The sequence below is a fragment of the Sarcophilus harrisii genome, chromosome 2 (genome assembly GCF_902635505.1).
Source record: "Sarcophilus harrisii chromosome 2, mSarHar1.11, whole genome shotgun sequence".
NCBI lineage: Eukaryota > Metazoa > Chordata > Mammalia > Dasyuromorphia > Dasyuridae > Sarcophilus > Sarcophilus harrisii.
The window spans coordinates 477,051,878-477,068,373 of NC_045427.1; the positions used below are offsets into that span (position 1 = coordinate 477,051,878).

General features: G+C 42.8%; 1 protein-coding gene across 2 annotated transcripts in view; it reads right to left on the reverse strand.

Moving 5' to 3' along the window:
• COL27A1 (collagen type XXVII alpha 1 chain) overlaps positions 1-16,496 on the reverse strand; it is a 241,862-nt gene that overhangs the window by 47,664 nt on the left and 177,702 nt on the right. For both annotated transcript variants that reach the window (XM_031954623.1, XM_023494250.2), the window contains exons 34-37: positions 14,401-14,454; positions 11,378-11,431; positions 9,203-9,256; positions 4,969-5,076 (exon numbers count right to left, since the gene is read on the reverse strand). In XM_031954623.1, coding sequence (XP_031810483.1) covers positions 4,969-5,076; positions 9,203-9,256; positions 11,378-11,431; positions 14,401-14,454 — 270 coding nt within the window. The remainder of the gene's footprint in view (positions 1-4,968; positions 5,077-9,202; positions 9,257-11,377; positions 11,432-14,400; positions 14,455-16,496) is intronic.

Below are 16,496 nucleotides of genomic sequence, written 5' to 3' on the forward strand. Positions count from 1 at the left end.
GGATGTTTGGGTCACAGTCCCACTTCTCTTCCTGGTTTTATGAGACTATCGACAAGGGACCCTTTCCCTTTCTTTCTCTAGCCTCAGCTTCTTCTTCTGCACTATGGAAACTTTACCTTCTTGGTTAGACTTGGGAAGATGAACAGATCTCATCTGTAATATGTCTCAAAAGAGTGTACAGTAAAGCTCCAATGCCCCGAAAGGGAAACTACCCTACCAAGGATTGCAGAGCATTCTCTAAAGAATTCAGAACCTGAAATTCTCAATTTTTTCATATAATGGGCCTTGCCTTTGGCCAGAGCTGCTCCCTAGACGACAGGGTGATTATTAAATCATGGGAGGTAATTTTTCTCATCAAATAAAAGATTACAACAACCAATTCTCATGTCAAAAAAAGTGATTCAACTAATAAGAATTCAAAGATGATGAGCCAAAAGTCAGACTCATGATCAGACACACGATCTCTCTCTGAGCGCCTCTGGGTCTCCCGCCCTTTCAACTCACCCCACACAGTGTAGAAAGCACAGTTGTTATAATCGGGTATCTCCCTAGGCCAAAATACATGGAAGACTGTAGATTTTTTTTTCCTAATGAAATATGACTGCTGAGAAGAAATTAGCATCTTGGCTGCTTTGCAGTACATGTATATGTATTTTTGAGATGCCAGACAACATTTCATTCCCAGGCACTAACCGCCCATAAAATTTTATTTTTTAAAAAATTCTACCATTTCCCAGCTACAGTTCTGGCAAGGAGTGTATCGGAAATGGAGCTGAGGATTATTTAAAAAAACAACAACACACAGATCAAATGCCAAAGGGATTCTGACATTTTGCAATTAAACATTTGGGCCATACCTGATTAACCCTTTCTAATCCACAACAGTCTAGGGAAAGCTGGAGAGCTGCAGAAATGTTTGTATCCTGCTTTAGGGCTTACCAATTGATTTCTATACACATTTCTATACCATTTGGCTTGACATTCACAAAAATTCTGCTTAATGTCCGGTCCCACTTTATAGATGAGGAAACTGAGGCTCAGAGGGAGAAAGTGGTTTGCTCATGACCATCTGGCTGGTTTCTTCATTTTGTAAAATATGGAGAGAGATACTTTGTTATTTCTAAGGTCCCTGAGAGACAGTGTGGTACATGAAAAAATAGTATTTTGAATCTACAGGCCCAGGGTTCAAAGTCCACTTCTGTCATTTACTATCCATGCAATCTTGGGCAAATTACTTAACCCTTTCGGCCCTAACTTCCTCAACTATTAAAAGTAAGAGGTTGGAATAGATGGCCTTTAAGGCCTTTTCCAGCTCTATGTTCATAATCTTGATTCTGGCTGTAAAGCTTTTTAAAATTTCTGTTTTTTAGTAGTGAAACCAGAACTCAAAACCCAGTAATCCTGCACTGGGGAGGGGTGAATAGGGAGACCCATAAGATTCATTTGCCAAGCTGGGGAGGGATCATATTTGCCAGAAAAGTGATTTTTTGGTCTCAGCAATCACATCCTCAGGAAGACAAGGATCATCAAAGTGTTGACTGAATGCTTTTCTGAGAAAATATCTTTCCAGTGCCAAGATCTGCTCTTATCTGATAGGGTTGGGGAGGGGAAGTTTATAGATATTATGTGACTTTAAATGGTCTTAAAAGGGCCATCCAGTCCAGGCATTTGTGAATGCACAGAACACAGTAAGGTTAAGGAGGGGAGCAAAGCAAATGAGAGTGCCCTGTTTGCAGGAGGACTCTGCGAAGACCCCAGAATCTCCTAAACCCTCAGGAATGTCTTCAAAAAGGGACAAAGAGAAAAGGGAATGTCTGAGGGACATAAGAGATGCAGAGCCCCAAGGAGACGATTCAGACACCAGGCATCTGCCAAGCTGAGCAGCCAGAACTCAGAGATGGAAATGCACGAGGCTATGGGAACATCTCCCTGGCTTTCCCCTCTTGGCACTCCAAGGTCAATGGCAGAACTTTCAGATCTTGCTCCAGCCTTCTCTTCCTCTTCTCCCAGGCCTTCTAGACTCTAGTCAAGGCTGCCAACCCTGCTCCCCTCCCAGACACCATATGGTATCCCCTGCCCTCTCTTTTTTCGGCCTCTGTAAGTCCTCTTCCTATCTGACAGTGGAAGCTCCTGAGGGCAGGGATGCTTTCATTTTTGCCTCTGTATCCCCAGTACCTAGCTCTAGTAGGTACATCATGAGTGCTTCGCTGATTGTTGTTCTGTCAAGATCCCATTAAACTCTTCCCAGGGCCTTCTATTAAACTCCTGCACAGAGTCTGACATTGCCATTGCCTCAGTAACAGACTCTCAGAATTGAAAACCCCTCTGAAGTCATGTAGTCTAGTGAATAAGGCACCTAGTGCTGGGCCCGCAGCCAGGAGGATGCAACTTCCTTAGTTCAAATCTGATCTCAGGCACTTCCTAGTTGTGTGATCCTGTGCAAATCATTTAACCCTGCTTGCCTCAGTTTCCTAATCTATAAAATGAACCGGAGAAGGAAATGGAAAACCATTTCAGAATCTTTGCCAAGTAAATCCCCAATGGAGTCATGAAAAGTCAGACATGGAGCCCTTCTCTAAAGGACACTTACAACCAGTGGACATTCAGAGAAGGCTGATCAGGGTAGTGAGGAGAATGAAGGCTATGCCACAGAAAAAGGTCAATTTAAAGACCTAAGGATGTTTATAGTCTAGAGAAGAAAATACCTGGGGCAAAGTGAGGGGCAGAGAGAGATATGATCACTGTCTTCAAGGACTTTACTTTTGCTTCCCTCTCAAAGAATATACATAGAGACAAAAAGCAGAAATTAGAGAGAGGTAGATTTAGGCTTAAAGGAAAAAAAAAAAACTTCCTAATAATCAGAGCTGTTCCAAAGTAGAATGATTTGCCTTGGGAGATAATGGGCTTCTAAAGAGGAAAAGTGTAGAGTAGAAGCCTCCTTATCAGGGATTTCTGGGGAGGCAATTCCTCTTAAATTACAGGTTTGACTAGATCTCAGAGATCATCTTTTGAAACCCTGGGATTCTGTGATTTTGTGACTTCTTCAACAGGAACTGCCTAAAGAATATGACTTTAGCCTCTGCTTAGAGGTCTTAAGGCCTTTGCTAATAACTATTTCCACAATCCCCTCCCACCACCTATTCTACCTTTGGACTGAAGAACTGGGACTTTACAAACAACTGGAATTTGCTTTTCTCCACCTTTCATCCATACCTTCTAGTTCTAAGCCCTCTAGGGCCAAGAAGGTTATCTAAGTCTAATAATCCCTTTCTCCCATGAGAGTCCTTTCAAATAATGAGACAATGATAATATTTCCCCAATTATCCTCTCTTGCTTTGTTTCCTAATTTTATTCCTGTGTTTTATAGTTCCAACTAAACCATAAGTTTTCTGAAAACTTTTTCCCCTGTGCCATGGACCTTGTACATAGTAGGTACAGCTTGAAATTAGTTAAATGAATAAGTCATATCCATTAGAAAACAATTTGCTATGTCTCAGACTTAGGCTAAATCATATTCATTAAATACAAAGTAGGGCAAAACATTTCTTTCATTGTGTAATGAAGATGGTCCCATCACCTTCCATTTCCCCAATGCCAACTTTATACCTCAATACTGGTTTGTTTTTTTTTTTTTTTAAATCATTAACTAAGAAAAATATAGAGAAAAAGTATAGCACAATGGACAGGAAAAGTGTCTTTAGGAATGAGAAAGATCTTGTTTCTGACACATATTGGAAATGACCCTGGGCAACCCATTATAAGCCTCAGAGTTTCAGGTAATGTCCTAAGATTCTAAGTTACAGAGAAAGTATTTCTTTGAATTGATAGAGGAAGTTAATCATTGAGAACTTCTTACACCAGTGAAATCCCAGCTCCCCTGGGAAGCACAACTGAGAAGTACAGAGAAACAAATAATGGATTGAAATGGCTGGAATAATGAATCAAAGTTATATCCTATATCCGATGCTTGCTATATATGTATAACTTTGGGCAAATCACTTAAGTGATATGCGCCTCAGTTTCCTCATCTGTAAAATGAGAGTTGGACTAAGTGATCCCTCAGGTCCCATCTAGTTTTACATTTATGATCCTATGATTTAAGTTCCTTGGGATTTTCCTTCATCTGTCTGAGATCTAGAATTTGGGATATCTTATTGTTGGGGAGGGGGAACAGAAATTAGAACTAAATTAACATTTTTTAATGAAAAGATACTTTTTCTTGAGGTTCAGCCTCATTCAAGGATCCTTCCCCTAGGTTAATTCTAATGGAGTCTTTTCTCTATGAATCTTAAAGATCCAAAGTTAACTATTCCAAAATCCTACATATTTAGCACGAAGGCCAGAAATCAAGCAGAGATTTCCGTCTGTGTGTAGGTGATGGAGGTGTTGGTGAGCAGGATCCTGGAACATAAGGTTCTAATTCCCATATTTTTTGAGATAACGAGCAAAACATAGTCAGCGACAATTTGGAGCCTAGATGAAAAAGGCTGTGGGGCTATGGTTTTCTAAAGCCTGTAGGCAATGTGGTCTTAATTGACAGACTAAATTAACGAGCCAGAAGATTGGGGTTATGATTCTATCTCAAAGACTGACTGTGGGACTCTAGGCAAGTTATTTTGCCTCTTTTTCCTACTCCTTGAGTTTCAGTAATATTAATGAGGAGCCTGAATGTCTCTGGTAGCTCTAAACCAAGAATTCTATGATCCTATCCACAAGGCCAATTCTTCACCTTTCCTTAATCAACATAGTTATCCCCAGACCAATTAGACTGTCCTGTTGTGTGAAAGCAAAGCCCATGGTGATGGCAGAATGTCAGCCTATAAACCATGCCAGCAGAGTTCAAATGCTCTGTTGAGTCTCTTGGATTGACACTGGTTGTTTCACTCAAGTGCAGCCAGAAAGAGGGAAGGAGACGCATGCAGACTCACACAGAAGGGACAAGGACACAGGCAGATTCTGCACACTCACCCGGACACCTGTGATCCCAGGATAGCCAGGGGGACCTTCTTTGCCCTTCAGACCTTCTTTGCCTTTCTCTCCTCGCTCGCCATCTGGGCCTGGCTCACCCTTGTCTCCCTGAGAAAGCAAAGAGCCATCAATTTTTCCAAGTCAATGAAATTCGAGTAAACTGCCCTGTGGAAGGTGGGAGTTAGGTGCCCTGAGACCCATGATTTCATGGTTTGTTCCCAAAACAAAAACTGAGTCATATAGAATTATAGCAACCATGTCAGCTAAGAAAAAGAGTAATAACGACAATTATTTTTAAATGGCATTGGCCAGGCGAAGGGAGCTGTCCAGCTGTGGGATGAGGACATTGAAGGAGAGGGAGTGGGGAGAATCTTCAAATATCCCTCTCCCGTGTTTGTCCCATGGACCTAATGGCTTCCTCCCAGACAGAATGAGATCAGTTTTGAGTGGGGCCAAGGTTTAAAACTAACCCCTAACCATTCTCCCCATCTTAAATATGCCTTAGCTCATTGATGATGACCCAGAGATGTGGGAGAGGTAAAAGCATGCTCTGTCAGACCAAAGGGTAGGTTGTCTGGATCAAAGGCTCTTCTTTGACATAATCCCCAACCCCAAATTAGGCCACCCTCAAATATCAGGTGCAGTGAAATGAGTAATCAGGGTCCCAATGCCAAGGAACAGTCCCCATGCCAAGGGAGCCCTTTTCATTACCACTGGGGGTATGTATCTCAAATCAAGGGTGACAGGCCTGCCACTGAGACCTGACATGTGGCCTGACAACTGGAGACAGGCTTGGGGAGAGCCAGGAGAAAATGGCATGAGATGGCATGAAGTCATGGAAGTTTAAAGGCTGGTGCCAGACTGATGATCTGGAGTGGGGGGTGTAATTATCCTTGGTGGGTTTAAAGTTTCTGCATCTGTGGCAGGAAGAAAAAAGGGAGAAAATAGGACAAGGTGATCTCTAAGATTTTTTCTAGCTCCAGTAATCTGTGAATTTCTAAGGGTAGCCCTGAATGGCCATAAGGGACTGACCCAAATGAGCCCCCGAGTACTCCACACAGACTTCTTTTCTAGATATTTGCTCCCTGTGCCTCCTCTCTTCAGATGGGTTCTGGGTTTCAGCCTGTAACTGGGGAATAGTAAACAGCTTAGATAGTTTACACAGGGGTTGAGCTCATGACCTCGACCTCATTAACATTACTGAAACTCAAGGACTAGGAAAACAATTTATACAGGAACAACAACATTGTAAAGACAAATAGCTTTGAAAGACTTTGGAACTCTGATCAATATAGTTACCAGCAAAGATTCAAAAGGGCACATAATAAACCTCATTACTCATCTCCTAATAGAGAGCTGATTGACTCAATATGCAGAAAGAGACCTACATTTTTGGATATGGCTAATGAGAGAATTTGCTTTGTTTGATTTTGCATATGTTACAAAGTTTTTGTTCTTTCTCCTTTTTCAAGTTGGGAGAATGGGGTGAAAAGAAGAGTAAAAAAATGCTTATTAAATGAAGGTAAATTAAAAAAAATTTTTAAAGAGAACCACCCCCTACCAAAAAATGAATTGTGGAAGCTCATTGCTCCCCTGACATAATTGTGAGAAAAGTGTGGATGATGAGGAGCTATTTGAGCCAAAAGCTAAGTGAGGGAAACTAGGAAAAGTGAGAAAATGGAAGAAAAGACTAAGACTCTAAGGTCAAAAGAACAAGTATTCTCATTTTGGATCATAGAGGAATGAAAGGCTGGGAAGGAGCCAAGAAGTTGGATTAAGGAACTACAATGAATGGAAAGAGACATGGTATAGTGACTAAAAGAATGCTGGACTTCTAGAAAGGAGGTCTGGCTTAAAATCTCCATCCAACATCTACTAGATACAAAGCTAGACACATTGTTTTGCTTCTCTGTACCTCAGTTTCCTTGCCTGTAAAATGAGGGGAGTACTATTTTTACTACACAGTATATGAGAAAGCATTTTGTCAGCCTCGAAGCCCTAATTGAAATGTTTGTTATTACTTAGGGGAGATCCCTTAGGATTAGGCTAATTGAAAGGGAATTGCTGCTCAATTAATGATGTGTGATGAGAGATGGGGGCCTAGTGGAGCCACTGGTCAGGGAGAAGAAATTCTGATTGACAGAAAACTCTTCAGACTGACATTTAAATCTCCCAGATATTGATGTGAAAATATAATGCAACTATTATAATAGATTTGTATAAATCCCACCTTCAATTTCATTGGTAGTGACCTTTCTGGGACTGTAAGTTGGGGCTAGTATTATGCTCATTAGATAAAGAAAATGGAGATCCAGAGACAGCTAGTGGTGTTTCCATGGACATCTATTAGCAGCTTAGAAGCTGGCACATGAAACTCAAATGCCAAGCTGAGTCCTGGTCCCAAGGCTACCTCACCTGCCAGAGCAAGATTCAATATTAAAAAAAAAAAAACTACCACTGAAGAGAAGTCAGTTGGGCTCCCAGGATAGACACCTAGAGAATGAAATTGGTGGGCTCAGCTGTAGTAGTTCTCCCTGGGCCCTTGTTGCTGCCTGGGGCCTGAAATGCTGGGAACTGAGAAAATGGGGCCAGGGCCCTGGAACGCCAAGATTCCAACCTGAGACTGGGAGCCAGGAAATTTCATGATTGATTCCTGCCTGGGGGATTTCTGGAATGCAGCAGGGCGGGAGAGAAGGCAAAGGGAGGATGCAGGGCTGATTCCTTCTTTTCTGCTCCCAGAATTCTGGGTCAGAGGATGCCATGCAGTGCTTCTCCTAGAGTTGAGGGAGAGGAGACTAAGAGAGTCTTGGATGAAAAAAGAGACAGAAGGAGGCTAGAATGATGACTCTGCAAGAGGAGAGGACGTGACATCTCCTGGCCAGTCAGAAAATATTCAAGCCAAAGGGGGTGAGGGAAACCAGAAGCCTTAGGTGTCACTAAGGAATCTTGAAAGCATGAATGAAATTTTTGGAAAGTCAGAAAGACACATCAGGTGTGTTCTGCTCAATCCTAGAGAGCTCAGGAGCAGACCAAAGGGAAACAATCACTCAAAGACCTACTCATCAGCAAAAAAGGGACGGTTAGCAAGATGGATTCAATAAGGAGTTAGAAAACTTGAGTTCAGATCCCAGGTCTGAGCAAATTCTTTAACTTCTCTGAGTCTCAGTTTTCCCTCGTGTAATATGAAGAAAGTTAGACTAATTGAGCTAAATTTCTTTTGAGTTCAAAGTCCTGGACCCACTTAGAAGTCTTCAGAAAGAGTAGAAATGAGAGGCTATTAAATGGGGTAAGACAGATTCACTATGGTGGAAGAAATAGGAAAACCAAGGCTGTTGACCAAGTCCAGAACAAGGGATTGTCCTTTTTGTTGCTTGAGATTCCTCAGTAGAGAGGCATTCTGCAGTTCCAGGAGACTAGACATAGAGACTTCATCCAAAAAAGTCTGGGTATTTGTTCATGATCTGAAAATAACTTGATGTGGTTTTGAAAATCTAGTGCACCCAGAACAGATGTGGGCTTGTTCAGACTCCTCTGATGGGAGTAGAGAAGATTCTCTTGCTCATTCTACAACTGGGGAAAAGTTGGTTGAACTATGACAAAAGATTGAGAGAACTGGATCCTATTTGGACCTCAGGATCCTAAAATGGGACACCTCCTCTGCTTCATGTCTCAATAACAGGCCAGCTAATGGCCACTTGTTCTTGGTTAATGTGGCCAAGGAGGAGAAGGGTATAAGGAAGCAGCAAACACCTGCCAGAAACAGCCATCTAAGTTCTAAGATGATTCTAAGATGACCCATCTTATTTCTGCTATGACAAAAAGCGATGGAGGATTTTCACATTCCCTTCTCTCACCTTGAAGAATGAGATGCCATTCCCAGAGAGTCTGGAGAAGGCAAAATATAAGAGTGGAGGCAGTAAGAAGTTACCGGGATTAAAGTCAGAAGACCCTTAAATTCTAACTCAGCTGCTTACTTCCTGTGTAACCACTGGGAAGACACTCAACTTCCCTATTTCTCAGTTTCCCTTTAGATAAAAATAAAGGGGTTGGGTTAGATGATTTCTAAAATTCCTTCCAGAAATAAATCCTCAGGCCCTGAAATACCAGAGGAGAAAAACTGAAGCTTACTGAGTCTGCTTCTGGTGGAAGGGAGCCCATAAGGAAAAGCTCCCTCTGTCCTAGAAGGTTAGCTCAAGTAATATGGCCTCTTCCCAAAGCCCTTTTCATCATTTACCTTCAAACCATCAGGTCCAGCTGGGCCACTATCTCCTTCCAGCCCTGTCTCTCCCTGTGGGAATAAGAATAATCATAATAGGTTGCATCCATAGAGTACTCATAATTATATACATTGTCTTGTTTTTTTTGTTTTTTTAAACTCTACAAAGTAGATATTGTAAGCTGTCCCTATTTTATAGTGAAACAAACTAAGGCTCTTGATAAATGAAATGATTACCCATACAGCCGGCACACCCAAACCTTGAGTTCTTATGACTTCTAGTCTACTATTCAAGTCATTATCTCATGTCTAGAAACAGAAGAGGTTGTGTTAGGGAGAGTACACCTTCTGTAAGTTCACTTTCTCCATTGCTAGTTCTTCCCCCAAGTCATATTCCCTGGGGCAGAACCTTCTCCCTATTGCCACTCATACTTCCTCAGGGACCAAAAGCTGGTGCATCTACCAGCTTTGAGTTAATTTATTTAACCATTTATTTACCCCAATACACCCGTCAGGGAGTCAGGGAGTCAGAAAAGCAGAAATAGATTCCCCCAAATCTAACTAGAAGTTTGGGATTCAGCCTGAAAGATCACATGCTCCTCAGAAACTGAGCAAATCATTTCCCCTCTGTGGGCTGCGGTTTCTACTTTTCTGAAATGAGGTGTTTGGATTGAATGACCTTGAGGGGCTCATCAATATCCTCTCCCCTCCCCCCCCTTTTTTTTTCACATAATGGATTACAACACTCATGAACTGGTATAGGGTATTTTCAGTAAGAAAACATGTTCTATAAGTGTAGACTAACAGCTGCTTGGTAATTTAGAATTTTAGGGACTTATCTAGGGACACTGAAAAGTTGTTCAATGACTTGTCCAGAGTCGCACAGCCTAAATGTATCAGAGTTAATATTTGTTGACTGTGTTGATAAAGTTGTATTGGTAAATGTTTAACAATAATTAACAACAATCCCCTCTCAAAAATATATGTCCAAAAACAATAATAAATAACAACAATCCCCTCTCAAAAATATATGTCCAAAACACTTTTAAGTTTAATTTGCATTATTAAGATTTTCTCTATCATACTTTTATAAACCTAGGTAATCAGAATCACAGCCTAATTTGTAACTTTAACTGATTTTTAATATGCAAATACTTATACTGAAAATTTAACAACCAGATATCCAAAGCTAATATGAACTGGCTCCAGCCTGCACCTGCATCTCTAGTCACTGACATGTTCCATCCAGCTTTAACAGCAAGTGTCTTGTTTATAATTTTTCTCTATGTGACTGTTTCTGGAGACACAGATCCCAGTGCTATTAATTAATGAACTTGGTTTTTTCCTCTCCACCTCTGGAATTCTCCTTCCTCTTACTCTCTCTTCTCTGCTCAGAATGAAAAATGAATCTGTTAAGCACTTTGTAAAAAAAAAACAAAAAAAAAAACACCAAACATCCAACAAACACCCAACCGTGCAAAAGCATTTAACATACTGTACTGTACAGTCACCCATCAGTCCCACAGAGCATGACTACAGGCTTTGTTCTTCACTTGCCTAACTCAGACACACTCTCTTCTGCTTCCATGCATGGGAATTCCTTTGTGAAAGTAAATGCCAGTGTCCTCTGGGCTGGGACCCAATCTTAGTGATGTCTCTGACTTTGACGGGGAGTATCACCACCTGCTGGGACTACATTAATGGAGCCTGGGCTTGAAAAGTTTGGGCCCTTTGTCAGAATAGATTAAAATCAGCCATGCTAAATTAGTCTGGGCTGGTAGCAACCCAAAGATTGAAAGGGAGCTTTAAGAGACATTGAAAGATCTGGCCTTTGCTCTTGGAAGGGTCCAATATTATGGAGCATAGAACCAGGCAATGAGAGAAAATGACACCCTAAATCTTCTGTATGTAAAACCAGAGTGATTGAGGTTTATTCCTTGAAGGATTGTTGAGAAAAGGAATGATTTAAAAGAGAATCACAGATTATCAGGGCTCAAAGTCACCTTAAGAGATATTTTAGTGCAATTCTCTTTTTATGGAGGAGGACATGGAAGTCTAATTTCTTGTCTCAGGTCACACAGCTGGATGGTAGCAGAGCTGATATGATGAGTTCTTCTTCTGATGACTAGTCCATTGATCTTTAGACTACATCACACTGCCTTAGGAATAAGAAGGGAATTGGCTTCTACTCACCCGCTGGCCAACCAGACCTTGCTCTCCAGGGATGCCCAAAGGTCCAAAATCGCCCTATGAAATCCAAACACACATGGTTCCATGTCATGGAGAGAAACTCCTCAATTTCATATCATTTACAACATCATTTCCTTCCTCCTGCCCCATTAGGCTGGCCAAAGAGGGATCTGGAATCCAGGGTACTCCTCTTTATTAATCATTCATTTGTTAAATGCCTACCATACGCCAGGAACGTTGGATACAGACAAAAATGAAATTATTCCTTTCCTCAATGAGCTTCCATTCAATTGGCAGAAAAATATGCTTACATATAAGTACACATAAATAAACACATGATAATATTTTGGGAGAACCATTGGGATCTAGGGGAGATAAAGAAAGATCTCATGAAGGAAATGGTATTTGAATTAAAATTTGATGGAAACTAGAGATTCTAAGAGGTGGAAGTAAAGAGAAAGTACAATCCAGGCATGAGGGACAGAGCCCGACAAAGATTTGGAGGCAGGAGATGGAACTAAGGGCAAGTGAATCATTATTGAGACAAAAAGTCTTTTCAGAATACATGCCATCTAAACACTCAGCTCTGTACTGTGTCCCAAAGTTTACCTTTTTGCCTGCTCTTTCACTAACCTAGCAATGGTTCTATAGACAAGCTGATCTTCCAAGGACCTGTCTGGGTAGATTTCAATTTTAAGGTAGCCCTTGAAAGGCTAGTTGTAGGCCAATTCCAGAAAAGCACATAGAAATAGTTTTGTCATCTCTGAGCAGAGTCAGACAGATCCAGTCCTTGTGGCAGGTCAGTGATATCTGGCTATCACTAAATGTGTCTTTAAAAACGTTCTTTGTAATTACTTTGATTTGTTGTTCTTTTATCTCACATCCTTTGTGGGGAGAAAAAATGTTCCTCGTGCCTATAGGTTCAGATTACTGGTCATCTGTATATAGAATTGCATCTCTCCTCTCCCCATTCTCCAGCTCCAATCCCTGGTGATTCTAGTGGAGGGAAGACTCTTTCCTACCCAAAGTACTAGTATCTTTTTTCATTCAAGTAAAATGAAATTTGAGGTAGGGATGAGAGGATAAATGGCCCTTTTCCAGCTTGAGAGTCTTTAGGTCCCCATTCCTTATATTTCCCCAAACTCCCCCTATTTTGGGAGCCCGCAACAGCTGATCTTCTTGTTTCCTATACTTATAGATTATAGGACCTAAATCTACAAGGGATTCATAGAGAATATTTATTCCAACTCTTCTTTTTACAGGTGGGAAAACTGAGGCCCAGAAAGGGGAAGAGGCTTGTCTAATATCATAATATTCAAACCCAGGCTTTTAGACCTAAATGTGGTGTTCTTTTCACTATACCATCTCTACGTCTCTCCCTCAGCTCCCACTACTCTCAGGTGTTCACTGCCTCTCCCCGGGGCCCAGATTTCAACAATACCCTTACCCTGAGCCAACATTCCTTATCAGCTCCATGGAGGGAGGCTATGAAGCACAAGTTTCTTTCTCAACTCAGGGGCCCCCTCTGGTTGAGAAGCCTTCAGTAGCCTGTCAAGCCAAGTGGATCAATAGGGGCTTGTTTCCCAGGCAAGTGATTAGGAGCACAGGATAGAGAAAGAAGTAGGGGAGGCAGGTGGGGCTACAGAGCAGAGATTCAGATCGAGTATCAAGGACAGCAGATGAGGTAGCCTCAGGGATGCATCCCAAGGTCAGTCTGCCAGAGCAAACATTAAAGAAGAGAGATACAGAAAAGTGCCTGATAGCCTAGATAGGACAAGCTGAATTGTACTGTCCCCTGGTCCAGGGCTACTCAGCTGGATCAACAACAATGCTTCCTGTTTTCACTAGGTTGCTAAAAAAAGATGAAGGAATATTTCTTCTCCAGGGGGTTTCTTAGCATTTCAACACCACCCCAAATCTCAGCATATAGCTTACTGTAAGATTTAGAGCTGGCAGAGACCTTAGACTAATGAATCTTCAAGGACCCTTGGAATAAATTGTAGCCCATCTTTTGAGACCTGCCCAAAGGCTTGATCATGGACTGGGGAACACAGGGGATGTCTGCTGATGCATAGTATTTTTTTTAAACTTTCCCCCTCTCCACCTCCCTTCCCCCCAGTATTCTCTAAACTCCATGGAGGCTTTGGATTTAATCTGGGGGCAGTCCAGAATGTTGCTGACTCTGAACTAGGGTCAAATCTAAAAGCCCCTGGGAACTCAAGGAATGCTTGGGCAGAGGGTAGGAAGGGAGAGAAGACTTGGCTTGTGGTTAAGCTTCTCTGAGGGGTGGGGTACAGAGAGGAACTCAAAAGGTGGGTTTCAGTAGACTATTAGTATATAGGAAATCAGAGCTTGGAGGAATTGTAAAGACTGCTGGGGTCAACCAGATCATTTTCAGATAAGGAAACTGAAGCCCAAACAGGTAAAGAGATTTGCCTAAATCACATAACTAGCAAGCAGCAGAGATGAGATCTGAATTTGAGCTATGTGGGGCCTGGGAGCTTTAATAGGCTTGACTTATTCAAGTGAACTTAAAAAATGCAAGCATTGGAACATCCCCAAGTGGGGTTCCAGACATGCAGGGTTCAAAGGTGAATAGAAGAGCAGTGAAAGAGCCAGGGTTTCTAAATAGTGCTCCAACCAGGCTCTGGGCGTTTCCCCGAGGCCTCCCTCCTTCCTACCTTCCAATTGCAGCTGCCTAAGAAAGCTGAGTGGCCCCTGGAGATGATCTCCTTGTTTTTTCTCCAGGGTTCCCAAGATCTCATTACCCTACTCATGGATAGAAGCCCCCCATTAAGGTAAAGCTCAGTCTCTTCGGTGGGGCCCCAGAGCAATCAACCCTGGAAGGCTGATCGCAGCCAGTGACTCCTGGGAACTGCAGGCCCCCTAGCACAGCCCAGATCTCTTTTCAAAAGGCATAGCCCAGGCATTCTAGTCAGCCCCTAACAAACAAAGGCCTCTGTTCTCCTGGTCTGGGGTGGGGGTGGGGACAGGGCTGAGGAGACTGGACTATGGATTCTGCTTACCTTCATCCCAGCTTCACCTGGAAGGCCAGGCTCTCCCAAAGCACCAGGGGGTCCCTGCAAAGAAAGTTTCATTGTAACTGCCAGAGCTGGCCAACAGATGTCAGCAGGGAGGGATGGAGAGGGGAACCTGGCCCTTTGCTCCCCCTCCAAGAGCCTTCAGCACAATAGACAGGGACGGAAGATGAATCTCAGAAAAGAAAAAAAAAAGGAGGAACGTTGCTGTGTTCGGTGAGACGTGGCCTCCAAGGAGAAGCATTGGAAAGTCAACTCTCTAGACCTGTGTCCAAGACCTAGCTCTCCTGATGACTCATTGTGGTGCCCTAGCAGGGTCTTTGATTTTTCTGAGCCCCTCCAGTAAAACTTATACTTGCTCCCTTTGCAGGGTGAGGGCGGGAGGGATGGAAGGATAAAGAGGTCCATGTGTCTGATTGTGAGGTCCCTGGAGCTCCTAGGAAGAAAACAGCTCTGCCATTCCCTGTGACACGATCATCACTGCCCTAGGTTATTAAATAGAGAGGAGCTCACCCAGACTGAATCCCAAGGGGACCATCTAAACAGCCAAAGCCACAGGGTGGGAAGGCAGGATAAATAAACCTTGAAGGCAAGCTGAGGGAGTGACTGACAGGCAGAATGGAAAAAAGGCAAGGCCAGGTGAGCTTCAGCTCTAGTGCTTCCTAGCTGTGCCGGTTCATCTTTCTCTGAGTCTCAGTGCTCCATCTGGAAGAATGAGGGGGTCGATGTTCATTACTTACTTTAGAAGGGTGTTGTGAGGGTAGCATCCCCTTGGGGCATGGAGAAAGTCTCTAGTCAAAACCTCAGGGTGCAGCAATAGAAACTTGCTTTGTAGTTAAAAAGGTATTTCATCTCCCCCTTCTCCTCAATCTAGCTCTTCTGCCTGATTATCAGATCAGAGAAAGATCAGTCCTAACTATGGGAGCTCCAAGGAGAGATGCTTTTGCAGGCCCCTCCTCTGCAGGCATCAGGCTTCCTGAAGGGAGTCTCATGGAAGGCAACTCTCATCAGTGGCATCAGAATCAAAAAGGAAGTCCTTACATGAGAGCCCCAAGGCTCTTTTCTCCCCTTTCCTAAAAATTGGGAGCACCGGGCTGAGGCTCTAGGGATCTGGGGTGAGACTTCCCACTATGACAACCCAAAAGTCCTTCTGGGAATCAGGGGGTAGCCCTGCCAGGCTGTAGGAGATGGAAGCTTCAGCTCTGTATGGCCTGGCCAAGCCCAGAAGCTGCTTGGAGGCAGGCTGCGAGCTGAGCTCCCATTTGTGCGGTTTACCACATTGAGAGCTTTTTGGCAGGCCTGCAATGGAAAATCTTGTGATTCACACAGCTACAAGGGGGTGTGTGGCAGGGCAGCAATTGCCTGATAGCTGAGCTTTCAGCCGAATGAGTACATCCATTCTCTTGGAGACCGAGCAAAAAGATGACAGACAACTAACCCCAAGAGATGGGCGCTCTGTTTTGAGTGGGGGAGGTGGAGTGTGTTGGAAAGGAGCTTAAGTTCTGTGAATCTCAGTTTTTTTGTTGTCTTATTGACAGAGTTCTATACTCTAGTAAAGTCCTCACAAGTTAAATAAAGAGGGAAATAACTTCACCCATTTTTGGTGGCGTGAAGAGAGCCAGTGAAAGGTGATAGGATCATAAGATCTAAAGTTAGAAGGGACCTTAGAGGCATCAGTCCAACCTCCTTGTTTCACAGATGAAGCAACTAAGGCTCAGAAAGTTCAAGAGTGTATTCTATATCACAGAACTAGAATTTGAATTCAGGTCTTCTAACTCCCATGCTCATTGCACAAGGTTAGGCTGCCTAATTAGGTAAAGCCTGGAAATAGATCCAACCGCCCTCATCTTTCTCCTTGAACCCATCTTTTCTCTTGTTTTGGGGTGGATTGCTATTTTGACACCACACTGGTGGTTTACTTTTATTAAAGTAAAATTGCTTCCTGAAGCTTGCCAGATGCTCTGGGTTCTGGTCCTGACAACTACTGAGTCACTGTGTAGATTTGGGCAAGTCCCTTATTTCTGTAAAAAAAAAAGGGGGGGGGGAGGGGTGAGGAAAATGCATCCAGTATAATGAAAAAAGAA